Raw genomic sequence first — 14673 nt, 5'->3', positions numbered from 1 at the left:
GGAGAGAGTGCTCGGGGCTGCACGTGGCAGCCCCCGAGGACTCGGTATCCCGAAGGTCCCACCAAAGTACTCGGGAGAGAGTGCTCGGGGCTGCACGTGGCAGCCCCCGAGGACTCAGTTCCCCGAAGGTCCCACCAAGTGCTCGGGAGAGAGTGCTCGGGGCTGCACGTGGCAGCCCCCGAGGACTCGGTGCCCCGAAGGTCCCACCGAAGTGCTCGGGAGAGAGTGCTCGGGGCTGCACGTGGCAGCCCCCGAGGACTCGGTTCCCCGAAGGTCTCACCAAAGTGCTCGGGAGAGAGTGCTCGGGGCTGCGCGTGGCGGCCCCCGAGGACTCGGTTCCCCGAAGGTTCGCGCAAGATCATTCGACGACCCGAAGGGTCCCATCGTCGGGGTGTCATCCAGTCAAAGGCCCAATGCCGCATTTAATAGGCACGCGCGGCCTGACATCCTGACATCCTGACATTCTCAGCTGCCCACGCCCCAGTGTCAGACCCTGCCATGCACTGACAGGGGGGCGTGGGTCCATTAAATACACGGGTCCCGTCCCGTTTCACCCGGGTGCCTCGGGATAACGTTGCTAGAATCGAAGCGCTCCGCCGGCCACCCTGCCCTAGTAGAAAGACAAGACAGGGTGGGCGCACCAGGCACCTCTGAGGCTGCCCGGTGGGCCCCCTTTATGGCGCCCGGAGGCTTCCACAGTGGCGGGTGGTCGGATGCGCGCCGTATTTCTCCACCGCCCCTGTCACTTCGCCAATACGAAATGATGACGCCTTTCTCCGTGGCACCTTGGCATTCGCATCCCCTCTTTCCCATTCAGGATATGTCGAGGTCGGCGCGCCTATAAAAGGTAAGAATGAAGAACACGTAAAGGGTGGGTGAAGAAAAGGACGCAGACTCTCAAACCAGCTCAAGCCAAGCTAGAACACGAGAGCCTCAAGCTCTCAGTAAGTGTCTCTCTCTTGTAATCAGATACAACCTTGAAGAATTCCCTTCAAGGGCAGATATAACACTCACACAGGAGTAGGGTGTTACGCCTCCGTGCGGCCCGAACCTGTCTAAACCCCAGTGCACCCATTTTTCTCGCATCAGGGCGATCATCTCCCACCAGCCATTGCATTTGTTTCCGTTCCCGCTTATTTCCCAACAAGCTTTTCCAGGATCATCCCTCCGGCCGAATCTCTAAAAAGGGGTCTCTCGGGATCCCTGCGACAGGAGTTCATCCTCCGACATGATGAAAGTGACAAGACGGCCTAAGGGATCAGGAGCGGAAGAACGGTCAGGATCATAATATGGAGTATACGTGTCGATATCAGAGCATTTGTTTAAGGTGTAGGCAAGTGCTGAGTCACGCAAGCATGCTGAGAGTTTTGCAGTTGGCTCTCAAAACCGTTAAAATATTGGAGTAGTATGTGATACCATCGCGAAACTTGCGTCACGGTTGGGCCTCAAAAATTGTGAAGGTGCCACGACTATTAGATGGACAGAGTAAGAAATGAACCAAAATACTCTCAGTGTTAGATAGGAGTGTACTATAATAGAGAGTGTCGGTGAATCAGGAATCGGGGGTCCGCGAACCCCGAGGCCAGGCCAGCAATCCACCACATGGCGTCATCCCGCGGAGTCTCCTCCGCAAGGTAAAAAAGATTAAGTCCCGGGAGAGGGCGCTCGGGGCCACAGTCAGTGGTCCCCGAGTACCCAAGTTCCCCGATGATCTGCGAAGTCTAAGTGCCGGGAAGAAAGTGCTCGGGGAAGTATACGGTGACCCCCGAGCACCCGAGTCCCCCGACGACCAAGAAAGCTAAGTACCGGGAGAAGTGTGCCCGGGGTCGCGAGCGGTGGCCCCCTGGGCATCCAAGTACCCCGAGTACCCACTAAAGGAAGTTCCGGGAGAGAGTGCTCGGGGCTGCGTGCAGCGGCCCCCGTGCACTCGGTCCCCCGAATGTCCGTACAAGCGTGCCCGAGAGAGAGTGCTCGGGGAGGTGAACAGTAGCCCCCGAGCACTCGGTTCCCCGAGGACCAAGGAAGGGCATCGGGAGAGAGTGCTCGGGGAAGGTGAACAGTAACCCCCGAGCACTCGGTTCCCCGACGACTCAGAGAGCCCCCTGACAGTGGCCCCCGCAGGGGCCCACCGATGAGGTGTCAGCCAGTCAAAGGCCCAAGGCCGCATTGAAAGAGCTCCCGTGGCCTGTCACCTCTAACTGCTCCCGTCACGCTCGGTGTCAGTTCCTACCACATTCTGGCAGAAGGGCGTGGGGTCATTAAATGCATGGGTCCCATCCCGTGCCATCTGGCCCGTCTAGGGATAACGTCGTGAGGGCCGAGGCGTTCTGTCTGCCGCATTGCTGTGGCAGGAGAACAAGACAGGGCGGACACGCCGGGCTGCTCTTCGGCTGCCCGATGGGCCCTCTCCACGGCGCTCGTTGCCAGTGCATTTATGGTGATGGATGACCGGGCGCGGGGCGCATTTTCCACCCCCGGTCACTTCGCACAAAGGCTATGATGACGCCCTTTCTATTTATGGTGCCTTGGAGCTCGTGCCCTCCCGTTCGGGGCACGCTACTGCCGGCGGGTATTTAAAGCAGCCGGCAGCACGGACAAAGACAAGCTTTGAAGTGAACCAATCGCTCACAAGTAGACAAGCTGGAAAAGGCGCTAAAAATCCCAGAGGAAGTAAGTAGCGAGGGAAAGAGAAGATCGAGAGCACCCAAAGCCAACAGATACACGCAGACCGAAGAACAAGGAGCCCTAGGTTCTAGGATAGAAAAACATTCTTATAACCAGCAACATCCTTGAGGGACATTCTCAGGGAATTTATAGTATCCATACAGGAGTAGGGTGTTACGCCTCCGTGCGGCCCGAACCTGTCTAAATACCAGTGCATTTACTTCGTTCAGCACTAGATCATTCCACCCCGCTGGCCATCGTATTCATACCCATTTATTTCTCCGGCGAACATTTTCAGGATCATCCCCCAGCCGAATCTCTAAAAAGGGGTCCCTCAGGATCCCTGCAACAGGAGTTAACCCTCCGACAGAGAGGTATTTCGGTAACAAGTTTTCTATGCTTATAAATAGAAAGGTAGGACTATGAGAGAGTTGAAAATAACCATTTGAACCCCTCGTGCTACCCATTTGAGAGACTAGTACTAGGGTTTTAGAGGAGAGAAAGATGAATGTTTAGCCTAAGTAATAGATGAGATTTTTTTAGATAAAAATTCTTATAATCCGCCTAAAATATGAATGACATTTTTGAATAATGAAGTTTATATTTTTATATATGCTTGAATTCCCCTTCTTCTAGTCTATCTATTGATTCCCTTGAAAGTTTGCAAGTTTTTCCTTTTTGGATATGATTTTTTTTCTTTGAGATGTAGTTTTTTCACATTTGTGAAGTAATTCTTCTTACTGCTAAAGTCATAAATGTTCATATACTCATGTATTTGAGAGAGTCTTGAATCTCATTGCCTCTAAATCATCAACTTGGAGAGTTGTTTCTTTTGGAGACTGTCTTTTTGCTTTGTTCTTTATTCAAGTTTCAATCTTTTGTGCACAAAGACACATGAAATGGTCTTGAATAGAAACTATGATTTATATTCCATATGTTGAGTCATGTTGCTTTAGAACTTTATTTCTCACTTTGTCTCTCTAAAATTTACGCTTCTATTTGTGCGCTTTTTGAGGAGTGTTAGGTGAACAAGGAATATGCCATCTATTTTACAAGAAATTTATAAGGCATATATTCACTCTCATCTAGTCGACTATCTCGGTCCTTCAATTGGTATCAGAGCTGGTTTGATCACTTGTTGATCTTAACCGACTTTATGATCCGTAGGCGACATTGAGAGAAGTGGAAAGATTTTGTTGTTCGATGGAAGAGACTTTTCGTACTAGAAGGTGTGCATGAAAGCTTATCTTCTAAGCTAAGGAAGTGCAATATGCGAAGTAGTTGATTCCAACTACGAGATCTTTGTTGCTCGCACGACTCATATTCAAATCGAACAGTATGAGATCAACAAAAAAGCTAAAAATATTTTGTTTATTAGCCTAAGTCGGAATGAGTTTGACAGGGTTCAGCACCTCCGTACTACTCAAGATCTGGACTACTCTGAGTGTCTTCCATGAAGACACTAATCTAATTAAGGGCAGATGTCAAAACACTTATAACCAAAAATACCAAATATTTATATAAGGGCCTAGTGAATCTTTGAACGTTATGTTTGCTCGTTTTGATGGAATTGTGAGCAACCTGAGATTTATTGGTGTTTTGCTCTAATCTGACCATGAGAGGGTGATCATTCTTGTCTATGCTCTTGACCGTAACATATGAAAAGTGAAGATCTCGAGCATTGAAAAGTCACCAAGTTATGACATATTAACTTGTGATAAACTCTTCAGTATGCTCAAGTCCACCGAGATAGCCAAGGCGGTTTGTATTGGCTTCGAAAACCCTCTATCTCAGAACATAACGTTAGTTTTTGGACCAAATAATGGCAATCAGACTGGAGCTAGCTTTTCTTGTGCTAACACCTCACCGAGTGGTTTTGCGCTGTATTCCTTGGTTTCTATCACAGAGGAGCATGTGGATGCACTGGATGATGAGGACCTTGCTCTCATCATGAAGTAGTTCACCCGCTTTTACAACAATAGGAGAGATCCGAGGAGAGAGGGCTCCCGTGCTTATTTTGAGTGTGGTCATACCACTCACTTCAAGATGGATTGTCCCAAGCTTAATGAGATGGAGGATAGCAACCACGGCTACAATAAGCATAAGAAGAAGAACAAGAAGATCTTCTTCAAGAAGACCATGATAAGATGGCCAAGAAGACAGCCAAGGTAGTTTTTAAGGCGTTCATGACAGCTCTCAGCGATATCGACACCTCATCAAGAGAGAAGAAGAGCTAGGAGGAGGAGAAATCGCAAGTGTAGAAAAAGAAAAAGGCCAAGGGCTTCACCGACCTCCGCTTCATGGCAGACGATAATAACGTTAGTACCCTGAGCTTGATCCCTCTGAGTTATTACCTTCCTATGACCAGTGTTTCATCAAAGTAGATATATTGAATGATTTTCTCGTTAGCCATGATAGGTTACTTAAGAACGTTATGCGTGAGTTGAATGAGCTTAGACCTAAGTATGAGTCTGTTTGTTTTGAGCTTGAGTTGTTAAGGTCTAGGGCCAAGGTTAAGGATAAGGATTATGAGAGTTGCTTTGTTATCATGTGTGAGCTCGTTGAGCTTCAAACTGTGCAAGCTTAAGTCACCAATCAGCTTGATACTGTCGAGAAGAAGCTCCTCGAGGAGAAATCTAGACCTACTCTCTTAGACGCTTGTAAGAATTGCTCTTTACTTTCAAAGGATGTTGAAGTAAAAGACAAACGCATAAAAGAGCTAGAGTCTAGATTTGAAGAGTGCTGAAAGTTCTACAGATGTGCAACCTATGTGTCTCACATGCATGATCCTTAACGACAAGTTTAGCTAGGTTAGAGAGCAAGTTGAAAAGCTCACGACTGAGAATGAGTATCTCATTTCTTTTATGGATAAGTGCTCAGAAGGTAAGAGCAAAATGAATTTATCTTGGCTAAGACCAAGATGTGCGTTGATAAGGCTGAGTTAGCTTTGATTTTGGGTTTTGAGAGAGTTGCTTACACGAGTTCTAGCAAGACTGTATTCACCTCACCCACTATCATAGGGTTCGACAAAACCCATATCAATGCCTCACAATCTATACCAAAAAAGAACAAGCTTACATCACAATCCACAAAGAAGAAACTCATACTTAAGAGAGCTCAAAAGCCTAAGATGAAGACACCTATGAGATAGTATAGAGTGACTATCAATCGAGTTTTCGAGAGGTACTATCACTACACCTACTGCTAGAGAGAGAGGGTCATCTTATTAGGGTTTTCTTTCGCCGTAGGAGAGATGAGGGGTGTGAGTCGGAGTAGAGTACCTGGGACATGTATCACCCCTATATTAATGTATATTAGCCTTTTTCTCAATTCTATCCATAAGTCTCTAGCGTTTTTCAGTCTTTTCTATAGATGTTGCACTGTATAGATTTCCTGGTGCACGAGTGAAAATTGATATGCTTTCTACGACAACCCTACCATTTGCACGAGTCAGAAGCATGTCGCAAGAGCAAACAAACACATGATGAAAGTTCCAAAAGTTCCCAGCTGACAACCTTATCATTGCAGCATTCGTTCAAGTTTTTTTTTTTGAGCTGTTCGTTCAAGTATATACGGGAAAGGCAACTCCACGATGAAGCGTGGACACACGAACTATCTCGGTGGTTTATCCCTTATATCCGTCCGTTGAATCTCAAAACTTTTTTCAAACAAACTTGGTGTCGTTTGGCGCAGCCGAATGGCTTGGTGGGATGTTGATAAACACGGTGTGTCGTTGGGCCCTATTCGGCCCAATCCGCTCTATCCAGCCCGGCCCGTGAGTTGCTCAGGTCCAGTGGGCCGCGGGTCCCACGCGCCAGTTTTCTGCGCAAATTCTTCTTGGTTGAAAAGCCGAGGAAGCTCTGGGGTTTAGCCGCGGTGCCTCTCTTCTCTCTCGCTTCTTCATCTAGGGTTTCCGGATCTCTCCGGCCTCGTCGCCTGCCTCCGCCGCGAGACGCCATGGACTTCGACGAGTACGAGTACCTGGAGAAGACGGTGGAAGCGTCCGGGCAGCCGGCCAACGGCGCCGCGGCTCCCGGGCCTGAGGAGAAGGAGCGCAGCTCCCGACGCCGCTCCTCGGGCCGCGGCGGCGGCGGCGACGAAGAGCGCGACGACGGCGAGCGCAGATCCAAGCGCTCCCGGTCGGAGGAAGGCCGCGACCGCGATAGGGACCGGAACCGCGACCGGCACCGCAGCAGCCGGGAGCGGCGCGATCGTGACCGCGACGATAAGGAGAAGGAGAGGGAGAGGGAGAGGGAGAGGGAGAAAGACAAGGAGAGGAGGAGCCGCGACCGCGACCGCGAGCGGGAGCGGGAGAAGGAGAAGGAGAGAGAAAGGGAGAAGGAGAGGGAGAGAGAGAAGGATAGGGAGCGGAGGAGCCGGAGCCGGTCGGAGCGGCGTCGTGATGACGAAGAGCGTGATCGCTATCGGGAACGCGAGTACCGGGACCGCGATGTCAGGTGCCTGTTCGTGACCTCTCAACCTCTGAGCTTTATTGAAACCGCTAAAACGTGAATTGCATGGTGTTTATTTTGGCGAATGGTCCGTCTGACATCGCTATAGTCTGTTCCCCCGAAAGTATTATGTTGCTCAGTCCAGCACCCTTTGGACTAACTAGGATGTGATTAGTCATTTTACAGTGTTTTTTACGACAATTTTCAAACAGTTCTATAAACTTATGAATTCAAAGCTCCTGGTGGACATGATCTCTTGTCCACATATTATGAACAACTACCATAGGGCAATAAGATGTTTTTGGGCTGTGAAGGGTTGTAAATCTTAAACTATCAAAGGTCTTGAAAGCTGCTGGAAATGTTGATCCATCTTGTCACGATAAATTCGTCCACTTCAAACAATGCAGTTTGTTTTTGGGCTTTGCTCCTTTATCTCACAACATTACTCTTGTTTACTTTGAGCAACTGTTTTAGAATATATGGCCACTCATATAATCAAGGGCATTGCTATATCAATTTCACCTCCCTCTATCCGTGCTATTAAGTTGCAAGAGAGAATAGTGTAGCGAGAGCATTCCATCTGGTAGGGGTGGACATTGTGTAGGTTGTGCTACTTTTCCTTTCTTTATAGCTTTACCTGTGCGCAGAAGATGGTCAGACTTGCACTGTGAGAACGAACATATGTTAAAAGTGTACTTCGTATTACATTATTATTTGAGTTTGCGTTGTAATCTTTCCCATTTCGCTACATTGGCTCTTATGAAGATTTCTCTTTGCACAGACGAAGGAAAGAAGAGGCTGCAGAACCGGAAGTTGATCCAGAAAGAGATCAAAGGACTGTGTTTGCTTACCAGGTTGCATTTTCAACCAAAGTATTTCACACCGTTGCCTGTTTGACCTTTTATCTGAAGCTATTTTTTAAAATAATAATCGCAGCTATCTTTGAAGGCGGATGAAAGAGATGTCTATGAGTTCTTTTCAAGGGCTGGAAAGGTATTAATTACTCTGATTACAGTTTTTTTTGTTATAGTCGTCTGACTGGTGCACGTGTTATGCTCATTAACACACACACAGTATACACAATGTGAGTTTGCTAGACTATACCATAACTTAAACTAATAATAAGTTGGTTACATCGGAGAGGATGTAAGTTTGTAAGTAGATTGGCCCAAATGTTTAAGTTGACAATATGGATGTTTGGATTACTCTTTTACTCCACAGTTTCTAGTGATAAAAGACTCTCTGTTATTGTTAGTCCTTTGTTTTGCTTCGTTGTCTTGTTGGATTGAATCAATTTTGTGCTTAACTGCTATTTTGTCTTTCTCTAGGTCCGTGATGTTCGCCTCATTATGGATCGAAACTCGCGACGTTCTAAAGGAGTTGGGTGAGTTCCTATAGACCATAGTAACTTGCATTTCAGTTTTTTTCAGTGATGAAAAAAATCAGCCGATTAGCCGATTAATCGGTCGAGTAGTCGGTGATCGGCAGGGCAATGGGTAGATAACCCTGTAATCGGCTGGCCGCGGCAGGGGAGGAGAGGAGGCGGCAGGGGAGCGGAGGAGGAGGTGGCGGTGGGGGAGCAGATGAGGCCGTGACGGCGGAAGCAGCGGCAGAGGGGAAGGAGGAGGCGACGATAGGGGAGGAGCAGACGGCAGCGGGGGAGCAGAGAGGGAGGCAGCTGCTGCGGTGAGGGGAGAGGAGGCGAAGGCGGCTGCGGTGATGGAGAGGAGGCGGAGGCGGCGGGGAACTGGCAGAGGTGGCCTAGTGGTGGGGAAGTGAGGTGGATCGGGAGGGGAGTTGGGTAAGAAGCCCTAGTGGGTTTCTTCTGTGTAGTTGGGCTGCAGTTGGGCAGAGAGGGAGGGATACGTTTATTGTGTATTGCTGCATTTTTGTATGTAAGCCCCTCAAGTACTTTACACCAACCGATTAATGATCAACCAATTAATTCAGTTAATCCCCGATTAACCGATTAATCCCTACTCCCCGGTTGGCCGAGCAGCTACCGATCACCGATTTTTTGAACACTGGTTTTTTTACGTGGTGACTGGAGAGGCAATATTCATGTTCTTTACTTTGTTCCTTCTATTTCTTGATACACTGAACTGAAAATTTGTGCTGTTAGGACATATATACCTTGCAATTAACCAGCACTGTGTCATATACACATTTCCCCCCGAAAATATATGCCCTTTTTGGCATCGGTCCATAGGGCTTGCTGTCGATTTCAGCCCACATATTCTCGGAAGTTGAATAACCAGAAATTAGCAATAATTGGTTCTTATCGAGTCCCTGTGGTCCCCTGAGTTGCTAGCACTGTGCCGCCCATTGATCCCTTTTTAGCAATAATTATTTTTTCTGCATTGTCTTTCACAGCTTCATCTAAGATATGGTTAATTTCCGCGTAACTTGGGTTTGTCTGCAATATTTTCCAACTTTCTGTAAGGCTGCTTCAGCTTTGTGGTCAAGTAGCTGCCCTGGAAATATGGGTGGTATATATATTGATCGATGGATTGGGTTTTGTAAGGTTGAATTTTGAGGGTAGCAACAAAGGAGAAAAAATAATTAGCAAGGGAATGTAGGGCCAACTGTTGGGTTTTGAGGCTGCTCAGGAGCTATGAGAGGAACTCGAAGTGGCAGGGACTTGCGCAAGTCCATGTAATGTAATGGGTATGATGTCTTGTGGAGATGGCTGTGATGACACAGGGTGAAAAGTTTTCGTCCCCTGTAGCATGTGGTTTGCTTAAGTGGTTATTTAAATTGTCTTAGTCCGTGGGCTTACTGAGTTATGATAAATTCTAGGATCCTGGTACTCTAAATTCATATTAGACCAATCTTGATACATGTTTGTTAAATTTGATCAACATTCCTGTAGAAAAGTTAATGTTTAACCAATATGCAGCTAGTAGAATTGTGGTGTTCATATTGTGGTTTTTTTGTGCACGTTACAGTTGCGTTGCATGTTCAGATTTTCTCTTTTGCTCTTCTAGTAACGTAGCTGGTAGGTTTATGGGATTTCAGATGTTACTATCCATATTGTGTACTATGTTTGCTTTAGTTGTGGTTTAATGATTACATATGCATTTTTAGCTGTAGATGCATATACAATTTTCATGGGGGAATGTATTCATCGTTTTTTCATACTCGGCAGGAACATTTATAATTTGGTGTGCCTGCTGGGATAATCAGCAACTTATGAGTAAGATGGAATACAAGATTATATTGGTGACAGTAAGCTGTGTGGAACATCAGAGTTCCACATTCTTGGAGTCCATTTTTAAAAAAACTAAAACTAACCTGGATTGAAAAGTTATCGAATGCAAGATTTAGTTAAAACGATTTGGTGTTTTTAACATTAATAACTCCTAAAATAAGGTTGACTTTGTTGACAGCTGGATAGTCTGATATGTGTCATGCTATTCACATTGGCAGGTACATTGAATTCTATGATGCTATGTCTGTTCCAATGGCAATAGCTCTTTCTGGCCAGCTGCTTCTTGGTCAACAGGTGATGGTTAAGCCTTCAGAGGCTGAAAAGAATTTAGTTCAGTCAAATGCTTCTTCAAGTGGAGTTGCTTCAGGTGGAGCAAGGAAGTTGTATGTTGGAAATCTTCACTCCAATATTAATGAGGATCAATTGAGACAGGTCAATATCCAAACATATTATTCTCTAGATTTTTATGTGCTCTGAGCAAATTATCTTTTGGTTCATATTATTGAAAACATCTTAGTTAAGGGTGCTATTGATTTATCTTTAAAAGGCCAGCATGTTAGTCTTGCTTATTTTATTTTTTTTTTGCTCATGTGCATCTTGCAATGAAATCTCTTTGCCAGGTCTTCGAACCATTTGGACAAGTGGAGCTTGTCCAGCTGCCACTTGATCCACTGACTGGGCTATGTAAAGGTTTTGGTTTTGTGCAGGCAAGTATTTCTTTACGGAGCAATTCTTGTTTCTGCTGGTGCTTAGTTCTCACTAGTTCTATCTCATCATTTAGTTTGCACGCCTTGAAGATGCAAAAGCAGCTCAGAGTTTAAATGGGCAACTTGATATTGCTGGAAGAGTAATTAAGGTAAAACATTATGTTGAGAGCTACCAGCATTCCTCTTCATTATTATTTTATCAGGTTATAAACGAGTGTTTGGCTGTCTTGACATTATGGTAATAACTTATGACCAGGTTTCAGCTGTGACAGACCAAGCTGGTGTGCAAGTTAGTGGAACAACTACTGGAGATTTGGATGATGATGAAGGTGGAGGCTTGGTGGGTGTCATTTCTATGAGACATGTCGATTAGTGGGAAATTTCACATAAATATTGTCTCCTTTAGTTTTAGTTCTATTATTTGGAATGATTATATGTATGCCTACACTACAAATCAAAATTTTGATAAAGTATTTCAAATATTAGTATTTTTATTCCCTTTTTAAGTGCTTTTCGAATATTAGTAGGTTGAGTATCTACGCATACCCTATCCACATCTGCTTCCTCTAAAGTAGCTAAGTATATTTAGTATACAATACTTGGGCTGTTCTTGTACTTCTGGTTTCCAATTTCAAAGACGTCTGGCACATAGCGGAAATGTTAAAAGGATCTATGTTTTGATCTCCTTTTTTTTTTTTGTCTTGCCAATTTGGTATCAGTTATCCTGATATTATAAGTTGAGAAATGCTAGTTGTATACATATTCCCGTTTGTTTATTTTTTGTTTACGTGCCAATGTACCTTTCCAGGTTGACTCTAGCAGAGTGTATTGGAGTTTTAATGCTTTTTTAAATGTTGTGATTATTACTTCTACAATATTTTTATTCATGTTCAATGTTTTAAAAACGGGTCTACTAGGCCATATACAAGGAACAGGTGCTCCTACCTGTTACTGTATAATCATTTGTTGGCAGCATAACAGCCCGATTATAAGGCAATTACAACAGATAATCACTACTAGGTCGGGTGACTGGTTGACTACCAGTTACTGATTTTTAAAACATTCCCTTTGACGTGTGTTACCGATTTATGCAGGCACTGAATGCTAGTTCCAGAGCTCTTCTAATGCAGAAATTGGACCGCAGTGGCACTACAACCAGGTACATTTTTGTGAGGTTGATTGCATAGTGATCATTCTTGACATGACCAGTCTATCTTCCTGTCGTATAGTTTTACTTTTGTTGATTATTTTGTAATTAAGAGGAAGTCTTAATAAATTGCAAGATTGGATTAGCATTCGATTTTTTTTCCTTTTTCTCTCTTGCTGTTGCTTTATTTATTTATTTTCAATCAGCCTACCCTCTTTCAGATCATGCATTCTTCTGTCTTTGGGGCTCTGTTTTTTTTTAAGTGATTCGTTTTCAATAGTCCGAATTATTCTTAAGCAAGAGCATTCTCAATTCAATTGCTATTTCCTCTGTTGGTCTAGCCCATCCGCTGTAAATTTAGTTTATTGTTTTGCGATTAAATAGGCATGCCCCTAAAAGATAACTTCAATTTTTCGGACTTTCATGAAAAAGCTAGTTGCTAATGATTAATGACTTGATTTTGGTGGCATACAGCTTCTGTTGTATGCTTATATGTTATAACCGCACTACCCACTCAGATGATGAAGTGTTTTATTTTAAAGCTTTTTATTTCTTTTTTCTTTTCTTTTTGTTTGGGGTGGAGGGGTGGTGGAAGTGGGGGGAGCTGCACGGATCCGGAGCTTCACATGTTACTTACTGATGTGCAGGATGGAGTTGGAGTATGCCAGTTCTCCATAATCTTCTTAATTTTGTGGCTAGGGCTGCAGAGACTTCATTTCATTGTAGAATGTCCATTATATTGCTTGCTTGCTTGTACGAGTGCCATCATTTGTAGCCAAATCTTTCATTATTGACCTCTACTATATTATCGTCAGGATTCATCCACCACTACAGCAACGCTGTTTCCATATATATCTAGCTTGTCAAGGTCATTCTCCATGGACCTCTCCTGTTCTTTGGTGTAAAGTGGTTTGGCTGAAATATCTGTTTACTGCAGTTCTAGCATTTAGTGCCAAATGCTTTGTTTGCAAATTTCAAGAGGGTGAACTAATGTTTGAAACTCAAGACACGAGGAACTTTATTATAAACATATCCTTCCCTTCTCTCTGTATCTCTACTTAATGCATCTCCCTTCATATGTTTTGTGTATCTGTAGTTTGTCTGGTGGGATGGGTGCTACTGGTTTAAACACTTCCGTAGCAATACCAACTGTTTCAGTCCTTGGTGCTCCTCCAGTTGCAGCTCCTGTTCTGCGCCCTACAGTGCCCGGTCTTGGTCTGGTTCCTCCAGTTGCAGCACTTCCACTTACTACCCAATCTGTTGAGGTGGCTCCATCTAGTGAATGCCTATTGCTCAAGAATATGTTTGATCCAGCTGTGGAGGTCAATTTTTTTCTACCACAGTACTGCATTACTGTTATCGTTTATTATTGCTGAGTCACTCTTTCTTTGCTCTTAGTCTGGAGGAGCTTGTTTCTCTTTTGTTGACCAAAGCTAACTGATAAATTTACCCTGTTGTTATTGCAGACGGATCCTGATTTTGATTTGGATATTAGGGATGATGTTCAAGAGGAATGTTCCAAATTTGGCAAATTAAAACACATTTTTGTGGACAAGTAAGTCACCATGTTCAATATTAAATAAATCTGTCATACTTTGCACCTAAAATTCTTTATTGTTGTACTCTCCAGCATGTTACACCGCTAATTTTCATGTGAATCATAGCACATAAATCTGAAACATTACTATATTGTACTAGCTCTTCATTTCTCTAATATCAAACTTGGGAGGTTATTACGATTTTATGAGGTAAAATGCATCCTGGTCTGTAGGTTTGAATGCTTTGCTTTCAGACCTTTTCTGCTTCTGATAGCATCTTCCTGTTGTCTCTAGCGCAATCTTAGCGCATATTTCGTGAAGTTTGAAGTTTGAACCAAATCTTCCTTGAACTGCCTCCTACCATGCCCTAACCCTACTTCTGTTTTAATTGTGTAGACATACTTCGGGCTTTGTCTACCTGCGATTTGATAGTATAACAGCAGCTATGAGCGCACAGAAAGCACTTCATGGAAGATGGTTTGCTGGAAAGATGATTACAGCAACCTTTATGGTATATGAAATGCCACCTTCCTGCTCACTTGTGTTTTGTTTTGCGCATTTTGAATCTCATGATGAGCTTTCTCAAATTATTGTGTTTGTTTTTGCAGTCTCCTCAGCAGTACGAAATGAAGTTCCCGAGCTAGTGGGCAGAGACGCTTGGTTAAAAGCTGGAGATAGTTGCTTCGGCCTCATGTACTGGCTTTTCTACTGCATTTTAGCATTAGTGGAGAAAAATGATTTAGAGGTTTTCTCCTGTAACATTATGCCGTGAAGCGGCTTGTAGCATGGATTATGTATTGCTTTGGTAACTAACATATTCGATTCCAAAAGTGCCTTGTGCGTCCAGGTGTTACATATTTATGTGTAAGCACACATAACGGAAAAGGGGGAGCATAATGTTTACGCGGCTGCTTGGTGTTCCTATTGGGGTTACCATTGTTGAAGTGATCAAACT

The 14673-nt window shown here is 44.5% G+C and overlaps 1 protein-coding gene across 2 annotated transcripts; it reads left to right on the top strand.

The window, feature by feature from the left end:
* Positions 1-6528: 6528 nt before the first annotated feature.
* LOC133911618 (uncharacterized) lies at positions 6529-14638 on the top strand. Of its 2 annotated transcripts, XM_062353942.1 has the most exons (13): positions 6529-7121; positions 7897-7969; positions 8052-8108; positions 8444-8499; positions 10545-10758; positions 10947-11033; positions 11108-11182; positions 11290-11373; positions 12128-12192; positions 13277-13502; positions 13647-13735; positions 14115-14229; positions 14327-14638. In XM_062353942.1, the coding sequence occupies exons 1-13, from the start codon at positions 6622-6624 to the stop codon at positions 14360-14362; spliced, it is 1677 nt and encodes a 558-aa protein (XP_062209926.1). In that variant the 5' UTR covers positions 6529-6621; the 3' UTR covers positions 14363-14638. The 2 variants fall into 2 exon arrangements, with proteins under 2 accessions (XP_062209926.1, XP_062209927.1); XM_062353943.1 differs by lacking the exons at positions 13277-13502; positions 13647-13735; positions 14115-14229; positions 14327-14638 and adding exons at positions 12996-13048; positions 13118-13270.
* The last annotated feature ends 35 nt before the right edge of the window (positions 14639-14673 follow it).

This window comes from Phragmites australis, chromosome 3 (genome assembly GCF_958298935.1).
Source record: "Phragmites australis chromosome 3, lpPhrAust1.1, whole genome shotgun sequence".
NCBI classification, from domain to species: Eukaryota; Viridiplantae; Streptophyta; class Magnoliopsida; order Poales; family Poaceae; genus Phragmites; species Phragmites australis.
This window is presented reverse-complemented; position numbering and strand designations above follow the sequence as displayed.